The 15,918-nt window shown below is 52.6% G+C and overlaps 2 protein-coding genes across 2 annotated transcripts; one reads left to right on the plus strand and one right to left on the minus strand.

Moving 5' to 3' along the window:
* The first annotated feature begins 211 nt into the window (after nucleotides 1-211).
* On the plus strand, nucleotides 212-9,515 carry VAT1 (vesicle amine transport 1). Its single transcript, XM_051640199.1, has 6 exons — nucleotides 212-579; nucleotides 2,008-2,215; nucleotides 2,540-2,710; nucleotides 2,796-2,885; nucleotides 3,786-4,027; nucleotides 5,178-9,515. The coding sequence occupies exons 1-6, from the start codon at nucleotides 247-249 to the stop codon at nucleotides 5,277-5,279; spliced, it is 1,146 nt and encodes a 381-aa protein (XP_051496159.1). The 5' UTR covers nucleotides 212-246; the 3' UTR covers nucleotides 5,280-9,515.
* A 350-nt stretch (nucleotides 9,516-9,865) lies between these two features.
* On the minus strand, nucleotides 9,866-15,780 carry LOC127394506 (uncharacterized). Its single transcript, XM_051640513.1, has 5 exons — nucleotides 15,585-15,780; nucleotides 15,352-15,455; nucleotides 11,846-14,749; nucleotides 11,302-11,510; nucleotides 9,866-10,510 (listed from the first exon to the last, which is right to left on the minus strand). The coding sequence occupies exons 1-5, from the start codon at nucleotides 15,760-15,762 to the stop codon at nucleotides 10,441-10,443; spliced, it is 3,465 nt and encodes a 1,154-aa protein (XP_051496473.1). The 5' UTR covers nucleotides 15,763-15,780; the 3' UTR covers nucleotides 9,866-10,440.
* Nucleotides 15,781-15,918: the final 138 nt, after the last annotated feature.

The following is a 15,918-nucleotide window of genomic DNA, read 5'->3' on the forward strand; positions in this document are numbered from 1 at the left end:
ACGAGCAAAGCTCTGCTCTGCGCCCTTCTCGCCAGGCACCGCTGCGGAGCTGTAGGGGCAGCGTCCCCTCGGCGGCGGGGCCGGGAGCGGGGCGGGGCGGAGCCTCTCCCGGGACACCGGGCTGCGGCCGCCGTCGGCACGGGGGCAGCACCGCCCCGCCCGCCCCGCCTCGCCCCTTGGCCTCGCCCCGCGCCCCCGCCCGCCGCCGCTCCGCACCCGCAGCAGCTCCCGCCGCTCCTCTCCGCCATGTCCGCTGAACCGGCCCCGACTGCCGCCCCCGCCGCCCCCGAGCAGGACCCCGGACCCGAGCCGCCGGCGGGCGGCGGGGAGGCGGCCGAGCACCGGGCGCTGGTGCTAACGGGCTTCGGCGGCTACGACAAAGTGAAGGTGCAGGCGCGGCGCGGCGGCGGCCCCGGGCCCGGCGAGGTCTCGGTGCGTGTCCGTGCCTGCGGCCTCAACTTCGCCGATCTGATGGCGCGGCAGGGCCTGTACGACCGGCTGCCGCCGCCGCCCATCTGCCCCGGCATGGAGTGCGCCGGCACCGTCCGCGCCCTCGGCGACGGCGTCGGCGACCGACAGGTGAGGGGCGGCCCGGGCCGGGCCTGCCCGCCTCGGCCCCGCCGCACTGCGGTGGCCCCGCCCCGCCTCCTGGGTACCCCCCCGGGTTCCGAACCCCGTTGTCCCCGTCGGGGTGGGCGGCTCGGGGTCGGCGGAGCCGCGCGTCCTTCACGATGCCGCCGGCAGAGGCTCCCGCGGCGGGCGGCAGACAAAGCCCCTCCACAAAGGGCTGCGTCCGCGCCCGGCTCCGCCCGGCCCAGCGGCCCGACTGCCCTCGCCCTGCGAAGCGCTGACCCGGTCCCAGGACGGCAGGAGCATCGCTGCCAGACCGCCCCCTGCGCCAGGGTCTTAGGGCTCTAGAGCGTGAGGAACAGCAGGAAGTGGTCGTGTTCCTTGCGGAGCGTTGGGTGTATTTGCATGCGCAAGATTTTCTTGTTAGTGGTGGGTGCTGGTAGATGTTGGGCTGAAGCATGGCCATGCTGGTCCTGAACACGTTTGTGACCGACCTCTTTAACTATACAAACATGGATGGTAACAGCTCGTGCTGCTGCAGTTGTCCAGAGCCATCTGAGGCAGTGAGGTGTGGGCACTAGCAGGTCAGTTGCTCTTGGTGTCTGTGGCTGCTGCATTTCTAGCAATTCGGGAACAGAGGAGTTGGCTCTGCATGCCCCAGACCTTTGGGTCTTAGGGCTGTTGCAATTATGGTGCTTTAAGATGATTCTTGGGTCCACAACTAGCAAAACAAAGTGTCTCAAAAAAACAGAGGGTGTCAAAGATTATTCCTTTCCTTCCAGGAAAATATCTTCGTTTATTCAAGTGCAAATGCCAGACCCACACACCACAGAGCCTCTCTGCTCACTGCGTTGGCTGTGCCTCTTGTCTGCTTGCTGATACAACTGCTTGATGTTTTGCTGTCTCCTTCCTGTCGCACAGCAAGCAGATGTTTCTTGCCCAGCAGGATAAGAGAAGATTTTGGGGAATGCCTGACTTTTTAGGCCTGAGGCTTAGCCCTGGGAAAGTTTTCCTAGCTTGGATGTGCTTTTTTCAGAGTTGATCCTGTTAAATGTTGCCCCAAACTTCCTGCCTGTTGGCAGAATGCTCCTTGCAAGGGGCAGCAGTAATATTTCACAGACTCCTGCTCCCAGCTTGGGTAGGGAGGGCAGGACATGGTCCCCATCCCTCTTTCCTTGCTGGGGGTCTGTTGGTTTGGGCAGCTTGCAACTTGCTGGGTGTAAGCCATAGCCTAGGGCACCTGTAGTCCCTCTGAGGCTCCTGATGTGTGCCCAGCATGGCCAGCAGTGCTATGGTGAGGGGTGGTTTGCTCCTGCCCAAGCCTGGGATGCTGCAGTCCCTGCAGACCCTTCACAGAACATGGCACTGCCAAGGGCATGAGGACTTCTGCTAGCCTGGGGCTTGTTTCAGGCCACCTTGTCCTCTGTTTGGTTTTAGGTTGGTGATAAGGTGATGGTCCTAGCTAGGTCAGGGCTCTGGCAAGAAGTGGTGAATGTGCCTGCCAGTCAGACTTTCCTGATGCCTGAGGGAATGAGCTTTGAGGAAGCTGCTGCTCTTCTTGTCAACTACATCACTGCCTACATGATCCTGTTTGACTTTGGAAACCTGAGACCCAACCAAAGTGTCCTCATCCACATGGCTGCAGGTAAATAGCTCTTGCCAGCATATGCTGAGATTCTTTGACTCAACACACAGCTTCTGAATGGGTGGCACAGGCCAGGAAGCAATCAGAATGGGGTGAACTGACAAAACATTGCCTGCCAGAGGTGCGAGCTTCACACTGACCCAGGGGCTGGCAAATGCTGAACCCATTTCCCAGCAGCTGAAGTCAGTCTCCCCCATGCAAAGCCTTTATTCCATACCCTCCCAGCATTGTGTGATCAGTACAAGCAGGGATAATTTACCTATCCAGAGGCTTTTCTGACTGCTGGGGCTGTTTGTTTCTGTCTTCCTCGCTGCTGGTTTTCAGGTGGTGTGGGAACTGCTGCCATCCAGCTGTGCAAGACTGTAGAAAACGTCACCATTTTTGGCACAGCATCTGCCTCCAAGCACGAGTCTCTCAAGGAGAGTGGAGTCACTCACCCCATTGACTACAGAACGACAGACTATGCAGAAGAGGTCCGAAAAATCTCTCCCAAAGGTACCATGTGGTGGAGGACTTCTACAACTGTCCTGCATTTCCTTAAAATGCAAAGAATTTTCTAGTTATTTCCAATTCCCTCTAGGTGTTGACATTGTCCTGGACCCCCTGGGAGGATCTGATACATCCAAAGCATTTAACCTGTTGAAGCCCATGGGCAAACTCATCACTTATGGTAAGTGTGAGCCTGGTCCCCAGCTCCTGCACCGGAGCGGCCGAGTGCCAGTGGTGGGAATGCTCTGCGCTGCAGTGAGAGAGCATCTCTGCTGGCTGCTGTGTGTGTTGTAGTTTCTGTTATTTAGGATGCTTTGCCTGGGTGAGGCACTGAGGAGAGTGAGGTTTAGGCCTTGTCCCAGCCAGTCACAGGCTCCATGGCTCTTCCCTCCCATGGTGAGATCTCCCCTCAAGTACAAGCTGATGCCTGCAGGGGAAGCTGAAATGTCCTCATGGAGGAATGGTGGCACAGCTGCTTTGTCCAGGCTGACTTAATGCACAGCACTAACAGAGCTTTGATTTTCTTCTAGAGGATGTGTGGGTGATGAGGTTTGAGGCTTCTGAATACTTATCTCTCCATTCCCCAGCCCTGAAACACTGTGATTCTGTCCTGTGGACAAAGCCCTCACACAGCCCCCAGTGGGATTCCAGACACTTGCAGCAGTGTGCTGCTTCTGTTGTCCCAGCCATTTCAGCGTGTGGCTCCCCTGAAGAAGCCTGGTTGTAGCAGAAGGGGAGTGCTGTCCTGCCAGCCTGGCTGGATGTGAATTGTAACCCTCTCTTGCCTCTGCCAGCACTCCAGTCTATCTGTGCTGCTTCTGCCCTCCTAAGTGAGGACTTGTTCTATATTTTTGCAATATATGGGTACCAATAATCAAAATTCTGTGTATCCTGAGGCCAAGGCAAGTATCCATTTCCACTGGAGGTTGACTGGGCTGCTTGTGATGTGATCCAGTTCTCACCTCTGTCCTCCATCACTGCAAGAGCAACTCTTGGCCTGTCTATTGTTTGAGCTGTTACATGGGATTCCCACTGCCTCTTGGGTTGATTCCAGCTCATCTGTGGCTTGCCTTCTTTTTAGGGGTAGCAAACCTGCTCACTGGGCAGAAGAAGAACCTCATGGCTATGGCTAAAACCTGGTGGAACCAGTTCAGCATCAGTGCCTTGCAGCTCCTACACCAGAACAAGGCTGTGTGTGGCTACCACCTTGGATATTTGGATGAAGAAGTTGAGCTTGTCAGAGGTGTTGTAGCCAAGCTGGTTAACTTGTACAGTCAAGGCAAAATCAAGCCCAAGATAGACTCTGTATGGCCCTTTGATCAGGTGAGTCTGAGATAACATATAGTCTGGCAGCATCCAGGAATTATTGGGCAATTGTTTTCTGCCCAGTGAGCTCCAGATCAGCACAAGCACCTTGTTCATGGGGGCTGAACTGTTCCAAGTGTTTAATAGTCATCTGTTCTCAAGAAGTCCAGTGTTTTTTCCCTTTTAAGATATTAAGGGGGTGTGAAGTGCCTGGGCTCTTTTGCTCCAGTGCACAGAGTTGGGCAATGCGAGATAGTGTCCCTGTGGAGCAGGCAGGTGCTCAGCTGTGCTCTGTGGGCAGCAGGAGCTTGTGGAGGGGCTGGGTTGTGCATCAGACTGGAGACAGCCCTGCATCTGCACTCTGTAATTAAGCAGACAGCTGGGAAGGTTACCAGCTGCTCTTCCATGAGTGAAAAAGAGCCCGGGCAGTGAAGCAGAATGAGGATGCTGGAAGGGACTGGCAGGTTTTTCAGCAGCTCTGCTATGCTCAGTGGTGGTGCATCAATGTGTCCAGGCAGAGTCAGGTTCTTCTTTGGAAATCCTTTGCTGGAGTAGGACTTACTGCAGGGGAGCAAAGGACTTGGTAATGATCAGTTGGTGTTAGTACTGGAGAAACAGTCTGATGCAAATGCTTAAGGAAAACTCTGTTAATTCCAGGCATGGCCCAGGTGCTGTTTTCAATAATAATAATAAAAAATGATAATAATGATAATAATGATAATAATGATGATAATCATAATCATAATCATAATCATAATAATCATAATAATCATAATAATCATAATAATCATAATGATCATAATCTGCGTATGTATTATTCTGTGGTATTGTAGGTGTTAGAAGCATTGTCCTGGGTTGGGTTTCTGCAGTGCTCCCCCTGTTGGGAAAAGAAGCTGTGGTGGGACACAGGGACACACTTCATTCTTCCAGTTTGCATAGCAGAGCATCCCTGTCTGTGTTGTGGCTGGTCTGTGAATTCTCGAGGACAGTTTCCTTTGGTCAGGCTGGGAGAGCTGCCCAGGTCTGCCCAAAATGCATCTGTGCAGTGACACCCCACATGAATGCTGGGCACTTTCTTGGGCTGCTGGGAAAGCCTCCTGGCTGCCCTCAGACTAGTCTGGGTGGACTGAGGTGGGTGGGAGTCTCACCAGATTCCTGTTGCTTCCAGGTGGCAGATGCCATGAGGCAGATGCAGGAGAAGAAGAATGTTGGGAAGGTCATTCTGGTTCCTGAAGCACCCAAGGAAGAATCCAAAAAAGAAGAGAACTAAGGGGAAGAGATGTGTGCAGATTATGAATTCATGGTTTAACTCCCTGATCTTTGGGACCTGGACATGGACAGATCAGTAGCTTCCATCTTCACCAGTACAACATCGTGGTTAAAGTTAAGATGAGGTTTGCATGCTCTTGTTGTGACTGACCCTTTGCCAGATATGCCTCCTGCCCTAGCTCTCTCTTTTGAAGCCTGTTTATTTCCTACATTTTTTCATCACTTATTTCTCTACTAGATTTCCAAAAACTGACCATATTTTTCTCTGGCAATGCAGCTGAAGCTTCCAGGCAGTTGGTGATTAACAACTGCAGAGCCTTTCACTGTAAAGTCAAGATCTAACATACTGTAGCAGCTGCCATGCATCTCCACAGAAACTGAGCCCTGCTGAAGCATTTGTGCTGCCACCTTTGAGAAGCTTGTTCAACTTAATGGGCCAAACTTAGGATGTTTCCTCAAGAGCCAGAGGAAAAGCATGGCTGGCCAGTTTAATTCTTCAGTTTACACTAACCATGCTCTTTCCTCTTGGCGTCATAGGCCTCCAGTCCGATAGTAACAGGCCATGCTGTCTTTGCTTTGTAAATAACCATCCTGGCATTTCGGAGTCTATGGCATTTTGCACTTAATTTGCAGTCACTTCTCTGTGCAGTTGGCAAATAACCTGACAGGCTGGTCTGGTCTGTGTCTGAATGCAGAAAGGAAGTTTCAATTAAGTAACTTGATCTTGTCCATTTTCTGATTCCAAACTATATAGGGAGATCTAAACTGTGTCTGATTTCTAGAGACCCTAAGGAATTGACTGTCTCTCAAATGACTGGAACAATTGATGTTGCCTCTGTGCTTTATTAATGCTGGGCTACAAGTTGGTATTGTTAAAGATAAACTTCACCCTCGTGTTTGTATTTCCAAGGGCTGCAGCACTGAATTAGACTTCAGCAAGGTGGGAACAAAATAAGCCCCTGTTAATGCTTGCTTTAGGCTGTGCCCTGCATGCTGGGAAGGTGTTTGTGATTTGGCAAGTAACTTGCAAGAACCAATCTCAAAAACCTGCTTCCTGGGAGCCCAGGCTGGCCTGTCCTGCAGCACACCATGCTGTAAAGCTGTCACCAGGTTGTCAGTGTTGATGGTAAACTGCCCAGGTCTTTGTCAAGCCTCTTGGCCTGAGCATCTTGAGCAGTTTAAATTGTGCTTTCTATTCTCTTCTAGCTAGCTTGTTAGAAATCAGCTCAAAACAGCTCTCACCTGGTGGTTTAGTGCTGCAGTAGGGCTTCAGGACTCTTACCCTGAAACTTCAAGCCTTGGGACCCTTGGACTCTCTTCCAGCCCTGAGAGTTTAGGAACTGCTTGGGGTACTACTCGCAGACCAAAACTTGGACTCTCTTCCTCTTCTGTGCATTTGGAAACATAGCTGTGCAGAGACCAAGCCTAGTTTTGTGACCACTCGATGTCCTGGGTGGTGCCCCCATTCCTGCTGGACCCTGTTTTCAGCTCTCAGTGACTGTGATGTTCTTTGTGCTTGCTTTGAGGTTTTGTCATGGACTGTACTGTGAGCTTCTAGGCTTTGTTCTGGATTTGAAATTTTAGAAAATTTGAATTTGAGGGTGCTGAGAGGCTGCTGCCCATCATGGAGGATTTCAGGCTGCAGAAGCAAAACCTGTCTGCTAGGATTCCTGCATCACCAAACCCCAAGGAGGTGCCAGTGGGGCCAAGGGCCCTGGGTGCAAAGTCCCTTGGGAGCAGCCAAGTGCTGTGCAGGGTTGAGGGGGCTCCTGTGCAGGGCAGGAAGGGGGTCTTTCCCAGCCAGTTTGGCCCTCCAAGCAGGGCTCCTGTCTGCCAGGACACCTTGTACTTCAGGTGCTTGGGCTATTTCTGCTGCCTTTTAGAAACACCTAAGCACAGCTTCTAGGGGGCTTGCCCTGGGTAACTTTTAAGACGTAACCCAACCCTGTTCCCTACAAACTCTGAGGTGGGCTGGAGCCCTATCACAGATCCTTGTCTGTGCATCTCTCACAGTTGATACGTGAACTTCAGGAACATGGTCTGATGAAACTCACAAGCACAACTTTTAACCTTTCTGAATCCAAAATCTTGCTGATGCTTCTTCAAGCCTTCCCTGTCATGCTAATTTAGATTAAATCCAACAGTGTCTAATGCTGCTTTGCCAGATCTGACAACAGGACTGTCTAAATTACTGAAATGGGAAGTCTGGACCTGTTCCTCTGAGAAACTGGACTTCACCTTGATGAAAGAGCAGCATGCTGAAATGGCACACACTTGTAAAGGGGAAAAATACAAAATTGTGTCTCACAGTAACATCCTCTCCCTGCTTTGCTCTGGGGTGAGTGTGTGCCCAGTGCCTTACCTGGCCGGGGTGGCAGCGCAGCAAGGCGCTCCCAGCCTGTCCCTGCCGAAGCCACCAGGAAGAAAGTGGAAGAACTGCAGATTCCCATAGGACACGCCTGACATGCTGCCCTTCTGACGTGCCACAGAAAACAGTATCTCAGTGCCTTCTTCTACATGCCTGTAAGGACTAGGAAGTCACTGGAGCCTTTTCCATTCTGGCCTTTCATAGTATTGCCAAAAACCTGTTAGGACTCTTGCTAGCTCTGTTTCGTGAACACTGGTGATGTAGTCAGACTTATAGCGAATAAGACACTCCTTTTCCATGTATTGCAGCCTTTCCAGGGCCATCCTGGTGGTTTTTTGCTCCCCAGTCCAGAGAGCTATTGTAGAGCCCTTGTCTCCGCCAGGGCAGCAGCCTGGCTCCAGCCACTCCTCGAGTGAAGCGTTATCTGCTGCCCCAGCCTTGGCTCTCAGGAAACAATCCTGGCACCCTCACTCTCTGAGCTGCTCATGTATCTGCTGACTACAAATTCCTCCAGTCCTTATCAGGGCAAGAGTGCTCGGCAGTTACTCTGTGTTAGTGTTTACGGTTCAATGGCCCTTGGTAGCAACAATGTTTTCTGCAGAAAGACCAAGATCAAGGGTAACCTTGTTTCTCACTGCCTCACTGATCAATGCTCTACTCTAGGTGATTGTGGTTGGTTGTTTCTGGGTTTGTTTTGTTGTGGTTTTGGTGTTTTTACGTGTTTTTTTTTTTAACAGACAAATATTTTATGGGCCAATAAGTATAGAACCTATATAAAACAACTTCAAGTGTCTTAACTTATTAAAGTTAACCAGCAGGTTTGTATACTAAGGACCAAAGCAAAAAAAAACCAAACAAACAACAAACAAACCCCCTAGGATACAAATAATTCCACTCAATGTTGCCTAACTGTTCAGGTCAAGGTCGTGCTATTGAAGAAATGGGCAGTGTCTTTGCTTAAATTGCATGTGCCATTCCAGTTACCAGAAGTGCAGTTATTTTACTGATTGTCTGACCCAGAGTTTGTGCCATGAGGAGTCCAAGTGGAAAGTGTGAGTAAGGAGCTGGTGAGCAGGGGAAATGCATCCCCAGCCCTGCCTGCTGCTGTGGGGGGGGCCCATGCCCATGCTGGGCGTGAGTAGCCTGTGCCACTTCTGCATCAACAGTGCAGTTGCCTTCCCAGACTAGTACTGCTGTTCTTGGACAAAATGCAACTCCGTTGCTATCACCAGGCAGCTTTTGTCTCATTTTTAGCTGTTTTCTCTCAAGCTCACTCATGTTGCACACTGACTGCAGAAGGGGGAATGGGAGGAGGCAGCCCTGGTGTGCGCAGAGGAACATGACCCTGCCAAGTGCTGCAAGATGGGGAAGGAGTTAGCTCTATGTTTCACTTTGGACATCTGTATTAAACTAGAAATTACCAAGGAGAAGAAGCATTGTGGGCCTCATGCTTTATTTGATGCAGGATTCTGGCCCACTTACAGCTGCTATCATAGGTGTAAAAACCACTCTTGCTGCCTAATGAAGTTTCTTGTGGGCTAAGCCCTGCTGATGGCAAAGTGTGACTGGCGAATTGCACGTGAATGTGAGGGGCATTAGACTCTGAGCCTCTTGCAACATATGGTCTGGTCTGTACTGCCTGAGCTGTATTGATTTGCAGATGTGTGATATGAGTGATACTCATCCTACAGCCACATGGAAAATGTTTGTTTAAAAATATATATTCTGCTTCATGCGTGTAACCAAGTTGGACAGAAAGCAAGTGTGCCAATGCTGTTTACATGACTATAATGTGTAATGCTCCTTTGTCTAATGTTACCATATGCCTTATGTGTTTCAAATGTTAATTAAAAGCATAACAAACCCTCAGTGTTTTGCTGCTCAGTTTTCTGTTGGAATGAACCCTCTGCCCCCAGCTCAACCTCTGGGGCACTTTTATTTCTTCTCTAATCAGTGAGTGGACAAATGCAGTTTATGAATTATAACGCTCAAAGGGTAAGATGATGCATTTACTCTCAAGGACAGCTGTTAATTGTTGCCTTGATCTTCTAATGGCCTGCTTTGCAGGGCAGCCATGGTGATTTTTGTCGGCAAAACCCTTAGCTGGCCTCTGTAGTGCACCCTGTGTCCAAGTGTTGCTGCAGCCAGCTGAGACAGAAATGAGTGCTTGGGGTGCAGGTAAGACGAGGCATCAACAACGACTACTGAAAGTGGGAATAAGTCTTGTTTATTTGTTTCTCCACCAGAGACTGCCCATGCCTGTATTTCTCATGGAAAGCAGCTGCCCTGGGCACTGTTAAGTGGGGGGGGGCAGGTTGTCTGCTGCCTGCAGAACAGGTGCTGAGGAGGGGCTGTAGCTCGAGGCTGTCTGCCTGGGGACAGAAAGGTCTGAGCAAACAGCTGTGCTGCCTGAGCACGGCTCTGGCAGCAGCTGAGCTGGAACCTGCCTGTAGTGGCTGGAGAGAGGACAAGAATTCCAGAAGATGGGGCTGGACTCCATGTAGGCTCCTGACTGGGTTTGGGTTACACTGCTAACGGCCATGCCAGGGCTCAGCCTGGAGCTGGTGCAGGAACACACTGCATAACTGGCACTGATCCATGCTGAGGCTTGTGAGGGGCAGGGATGGAGGTCCTGCTGTGACTAAGGGCAGATTTCTGGTTAACTCTGGGAACACAGAGCTCCTTGGCCCAAAACCTGCTTTTTCCTGAGCTGTCTGTGTTGAGCTGCACTTTTGTCAGCTGGGAAGGAAGGTGCAATGAAGGCACAGGCTGTGGCTGCTCAGGCTGGGGGAGCTCAGGCAATGCCCAGATTCTTCAGTACTGTGCAAACCTCACGGAGATACTGGGAGTCTGGATAGCCATTCCTGCAGGGCAGAGAGAAGTGGTGTAAATCCTGCTGATGGTGCTAAGAACACTAAGGCAAGCTGCTGCTGCCTGCAGGCACAGCTTGTGCCCAGAGCTGGCTGCAGAACACTGCCACAGGAAAAGCCAGGAATGCTGTAAGTGAACAGGACCTGGAATTCTTGGCCACGGGGAACGTATGGGTGTGGGATGGGCAACAGTTTTCGTTCCAGCCAGAGAGTGACAAGCCTGGTCTGCCACACCTCAGCTGCTGTCCTGGTTTGAGCCAGGATGAAGCAAATTTTCCTTTTACTGATTTTTTTTTTTTTCCTTCAGTAAGCTCTCTTTTAACTAGCAGCAAGTGTTCCAGCCAGAGGACTGATAACACTGGAATGTTTATGTGGACTAGACAGACAGCAACATTGACCGAAGTTCCTCCCTATGGGCTGCTCCCAGCAGCATCTGAGGCTGCTGAGCAAAGACAGGACCTTGGAGTCTTGGCAGTAACCTAAACATGCTAGTGCTATCAGTCCACTATGTGGAACACTTGCTGCTAGTTAAAAGAGAGCTTACTGAAGGGAAAAAAAAAAAAAAAAATCAGTAAAAGGAAAATTGGCTTAATCCTGGCTCAAACCAGGACAGCTGCCCTGTGAGCTAAAGCAAAGGCAGGCACCAACTCTGCTATTGTAGAAGCCGGGAAGAGCCACCCACACCAGGATTTGATAAGCTGAATCCCATGGTTCTCCCACTTCCAATTGCTAAAAAAAAAACACCCAACCAGCAAACCTGAAGTTTGGGATGAGGTGGACCATACCTGGCTTTGCCTCCATCCCAGGAGGTCTTGTGTGGGACAAGGCCCCATGTCACTCTTTCCTCTCCATTGCAGGACTTGATCTGGAATGTCAGACCATGCTCAAATGCTTTCTTCAGCAGCATTGCTGTCTTCTGCCCTTCCTTGTTGTCAGGCAGGAAGGCACAGAAATCCCCTCCTTTGTAAGGCTGTCCTGGCCGGGGGTCATCAACCTTAGAACAAGAAGAAAGCATTTTAAACAGCAACCTGAGTACTTTGCCTCAGATCTGGCTTCTCAGTGTCTGTCCAGCTTAAAAATACACAAGCAGCTGTGACCCCCCATGGGCTGCCAGTCACTTTGAACTAAAATCACGCTCTTCAAAATGCAGCAAGCTGCTCCCAAACCTAGTGTGGAGCTTTTTGCCTTCCACAGAGCAAGACCTCTGCTGCTTTACATGTGGGGCATGAAGCTGTAGTTGACCCTTATTGCCCCCACCCCCCCCGCCACTGACAGAACCCACTGCATGTCCTGCAGTGAGATGGGGAAACCTCCGTGGTGGGTACCTACCCCTTGCACACCATCAGGGATGTTGTAGGCAACACAGAGTGTTAGGTCTCGATAGTAGCCAGGCAGATTCTGAGACAGGGTGGAGATCTTGAATGTCCCCAAGATTTTGCGGCTTGGGACAACTGAGGAGGAGCTGCAGCAAGCTGGCTGTGTCCTGTCTGCTGCAAAACATGTCCTGCACAAGGCATGACCACAGGGAGCTTGGCAGGTCACACCTGAGCCCTGGCAAGCATCACACTGGCCCAGAGGGGTCTTGCTGCCTTCCTGCCCAAGGCTGGGACCTCTTCTCTGCTCTGATGAGGGGCCTGGCTCCTCCTGCACATTGCTGCTGTCCACAGGGAGCAGGGCCCACTCTCGGCCCCTGGGCTCTGCTGCGGGCAGCTGCTTGGCTGTAGCATGGGGGGGATCAGCAGCTGCAACCCTGCAGAGCCAGGTGGGCAGGGAGTCAGGACCACCATCTGCTGTAGGAACTGGAGACCGCATCGCTTCATTGTGGCCTCCTCTGCTCTTGTCTCTTGCAAACTGGAATCTATCTGGCAAAACCTGTTTTAACCGTGTGATGTCAGACTGCCCCACAGGCAGTTTTGTCTTCGGCTGCTCCTGGGAGTCCCTCAGACCAGCAGGACTTAGGTTATCCACTGTGCTCAGGCTAAAAAGGCTGCTTTCTCTTTGCACAGCCCTAGAATCAACATGGTCATTGGCCTCCTCCAGCCCCTGTGCCTGCTGGAACCTCCAAGGACTAGGGGACCTCTTTTCCTCAGCCTCTGGCAGCCAGAAAGCCCTGGGCATGTCTGTGTTGTCTGTTTCTTTGCTAATGCTCAGGTGCTGCAGACCCATCTGTAGGGAATCCAGGCTGCCTGGAAGGGCTGCACTCAGCTCCTTGTCGTGGCATCTGCTCAGCTGGATGACACTTGAATGCCCTGTACTCTCTAGTCCTAGAGACAAGGATGAAGACTTTAGACCATGGAGCCTCCTGGCAGAAAACATCTGGAAGGCCTCGGTCACTCCTGGAAGCATCTCCTTGGGGCAGACAAGCCACAGCTTGTACTTGTCTTTGCTGAGTCCAACCTGCAGGGAATTTCCTTGCAAGAGGCTGCACAGTTCACCCAAGGCACTGTCATCTGGACCATCGACAGCAAGCTCTGAGTAGCTCATACTCTGACACACAAGGTCAGGACACTTCTGTACAAGAGCTTCCACCTTCCACTTAGCCTGGATGAGCCTGGACCTGTCCTCTGCCTGTAATGTTAGCACAGTGCAGTCCCCAGCACGACGCTCCGAGATCTGCACCATGCCATCCCTGCACAGCCTCTCGAGAGCAGAATGGCACACGTCCTTCAGGTAAGACCATTGCAGAGGGTCCAGGCTCATTTCTTCACTCACCCGATTGCCTCCACTGCCTGCCCTTCCCCTGTCCCGGGGCTTGTCACTTTCCTTTGACCTTGGCAGGGAGAAGCTGTTGGAACGTCGCCGCAGAGGCCTGGATTCAGAAGGTTTAAAGTCTAAAGCAGAAGAGGTCCTTGTCACGTCAAAGGTAGTAGACAGGCTAGTGAGGGGGTAGGGTTTGATGGGACCTGAGCCTTTAGAGTCCCCAGGATGCCTCCAAGTGCCATTTTCTTTGCCTCCAAGGGGAGACAGAGCCTTGTGTCTTGTAAGGTGGGCACCTCCTTTCACATGGTCCCATTCTTTGGGGGCCTTCTGCTGAGACTCTGCTGCTGACCCCAAAACAAAATCATTTGTAGAAACATGAGGCTGGAACTGCTGGGTCAGTGCTGTTGGGTCAGTTGGACTGAGAGCATCTCTGTCTGGTAAGTGCCTTCCAGAAAGCTGCACCTGTCCCACTGGTGGAGGGTCCTGATTCAGCAAGACACCCTGGCCGGCCTGAGATCTGTCAGCTTTCAGAGTACTGAAGTTGGCAGGTAGCTTGAGCTCACGTTTCAGCTCCAGCCTGCCCGGGCTGAGCCTGGAGGGTGAGGAGTCCACAAGCACCTTGGGCTTCTGCAGTGCAGCCTCTGTGGTGCGGGAGGTTGCTGGATGTGAGGGCTGGGAGCCGCTGGGCGTGCCAACCGTGTGTGCAGCACCTCTCCTGGTGCTGAGAGCCTGAAGGTTCTGCTTGGCCTGGGAGACATCAACAAGGTTTCCAATAAGATAAAGCTGCTTCACATCCTCATGGCAGAGCAACTGGGGGTACAGTTTCTTCAGCTCATGCGTCAGAACCCTGAGTGCCTGGCTGTCCAGACCCAGTTCTTCTTTGGTGATCTTCTCCTTGCGCAATCTTGCCTCCAGCTGCTGGTAAAGCTGCTGCAGGGCCAGATGGGCCTGTCGCAGGGTGTCCATGTTCCCAGACACATCTGCAGGTAGCTGGAGGTATAGTGTGGTGATGCCATCACCACTAACATCCACCACATCCACACCATACTTGCGTAGCACACCTTGGTACTCAGCAGCACAGAACCTCTGCATGTACAAGTAAATGTCCAAGTCCATCACTAGGGAAAAGTCCTCCAGCTGCTCCACAGATTCCCCATCCACTGGGCTCTGAGGTGATGGGAGTTTAGCTGCCTTTTCACACACCTGGTCCCAGTTTGGCAGCTTTGCCATCTCTCCTGCTGACTCAGGAGAGTCAGGCACTTGCTGGCGATCACGCATTCTGGTCTCTCTGGTGACTCTGACAGAACCTGGCAGGAGAAGCTCTCCAGCAAGCTGGCTCTCGAGGTTCAGGGTCCCCAGCAAGTCCCTGCTGAAGGCCTGCAGCTCCATGAATGGCCCCTTGACTATGCAGTGTGTGTTCTTGGAGTCAAAGTCAAAGAGGACATTGCTGTAGCCTTTATGCAAGTTCTTCAGGAGGGTTTTGCCATCAGGAAGCTTGCTGTAGTCAACTATCACATAAGCGCATATAAAGATCTGCAAGTAGATATCAAGTGAAAGAGCAAGGGTCAAAAACAACCTCCCCTCCAAGGCACAGGGGGAGGCAAATCTACTGACACTTGCTATAGCCCCTGCATTATGATGACAGAAGAAAGACCATGATCTACCACATCTCTCTCACCATCCTGCTTTCAAATGAGACAGAAGCATAACTCAGGCAGGACTGAGTCCAAGCCAGGCTAAGCAATGTTTGGCCCTTGTACCCATAGTCAAAAGCTTCCTGCAAACAAGGAATGCCAGCGGTGGGGTGAGAGGGAGCAAATTGCACAGAGATGCAGCCCCACTACATCCTGGGGAGCTTTGCAGACAGCCCAAACCCAAGAAATTCCCTGTCCCTTCTGTATCTGAAATGCAATTCCCCTCTTACTCTCACAGACCTTCAAGCAGCCTGGCACCACTGGCCTGCAGAAAGGTCAGCAATGCCAGGTTAACTCCCCCAGTTTCTGTTTTCAGTGCTCAGACCTGAAAACATGAGACATGGCTCCTGCCGTGCTCTCTTGAAACTGGAGGAAGAGGCACGAACTCACCAATGCCTCCTAGACACCTGCCTGGGCAGGACCCATCTCTCCCCCTGATACCTCATCGGGGCTCAGCTCAGCATCGTGCGCCGTCACCTCCAGCGGGTACTGCTTCCCCCCGACGGACAGCACGTGGCTCTTCACCTCCAGGATCCTCTGGGCCACTGGGTGGGAAAAGCCGTCAGCTCCTGCACCCACGCAGCCCCGCGGCTGCCCCGGGCGCTGGGGAGGGCAGGGAGGGGGCCGCGCCGGGTGCTCAGGGCCCACAGCTCTCGGGCCGGGCCGTTCGTTACCTTCCAGCGCCTCGAAGGTGAGGAGGGCGCAGGGCGGGGGCCCGGGCAGCACCCGCACCTCGGCGATCTCCCCGCCGCCGTTGCGGGACCGCAGGAAGTGGATGGTCAGCTTGTCCACCAGCCTGTCGGGCGGCAGGTCAGGGAGGAGGCCCCGCACCCGCACCGTGCGGCCCGCCATGCTGCGGGGGCGGGCAGCGCCGGCTGCAGCCCCCCTCACCCGCCCCGACCCCCTGCCGAGCCCTGGACCCCCGCCCGCCCCGCCCCTGCTCAGCCCCGAGCGCTGCGTCCCGCTCCGGCGCCGCCGGGAAACGAAAGCGAAACCGGAGCCGCCCCA

Source organism: Apus apus, chromosome 25 (assembly GCF_020740795.1).
Source record: "Apus apus isolate bApuApu2 chromosome 25, bApuApu2.pri.cur, whole genome shotgun sequence".
NCBI lineage: Eukaryota > Metazoa > Chordata > Aves > Apodiformes > Apodidae > Apus > Apus apus.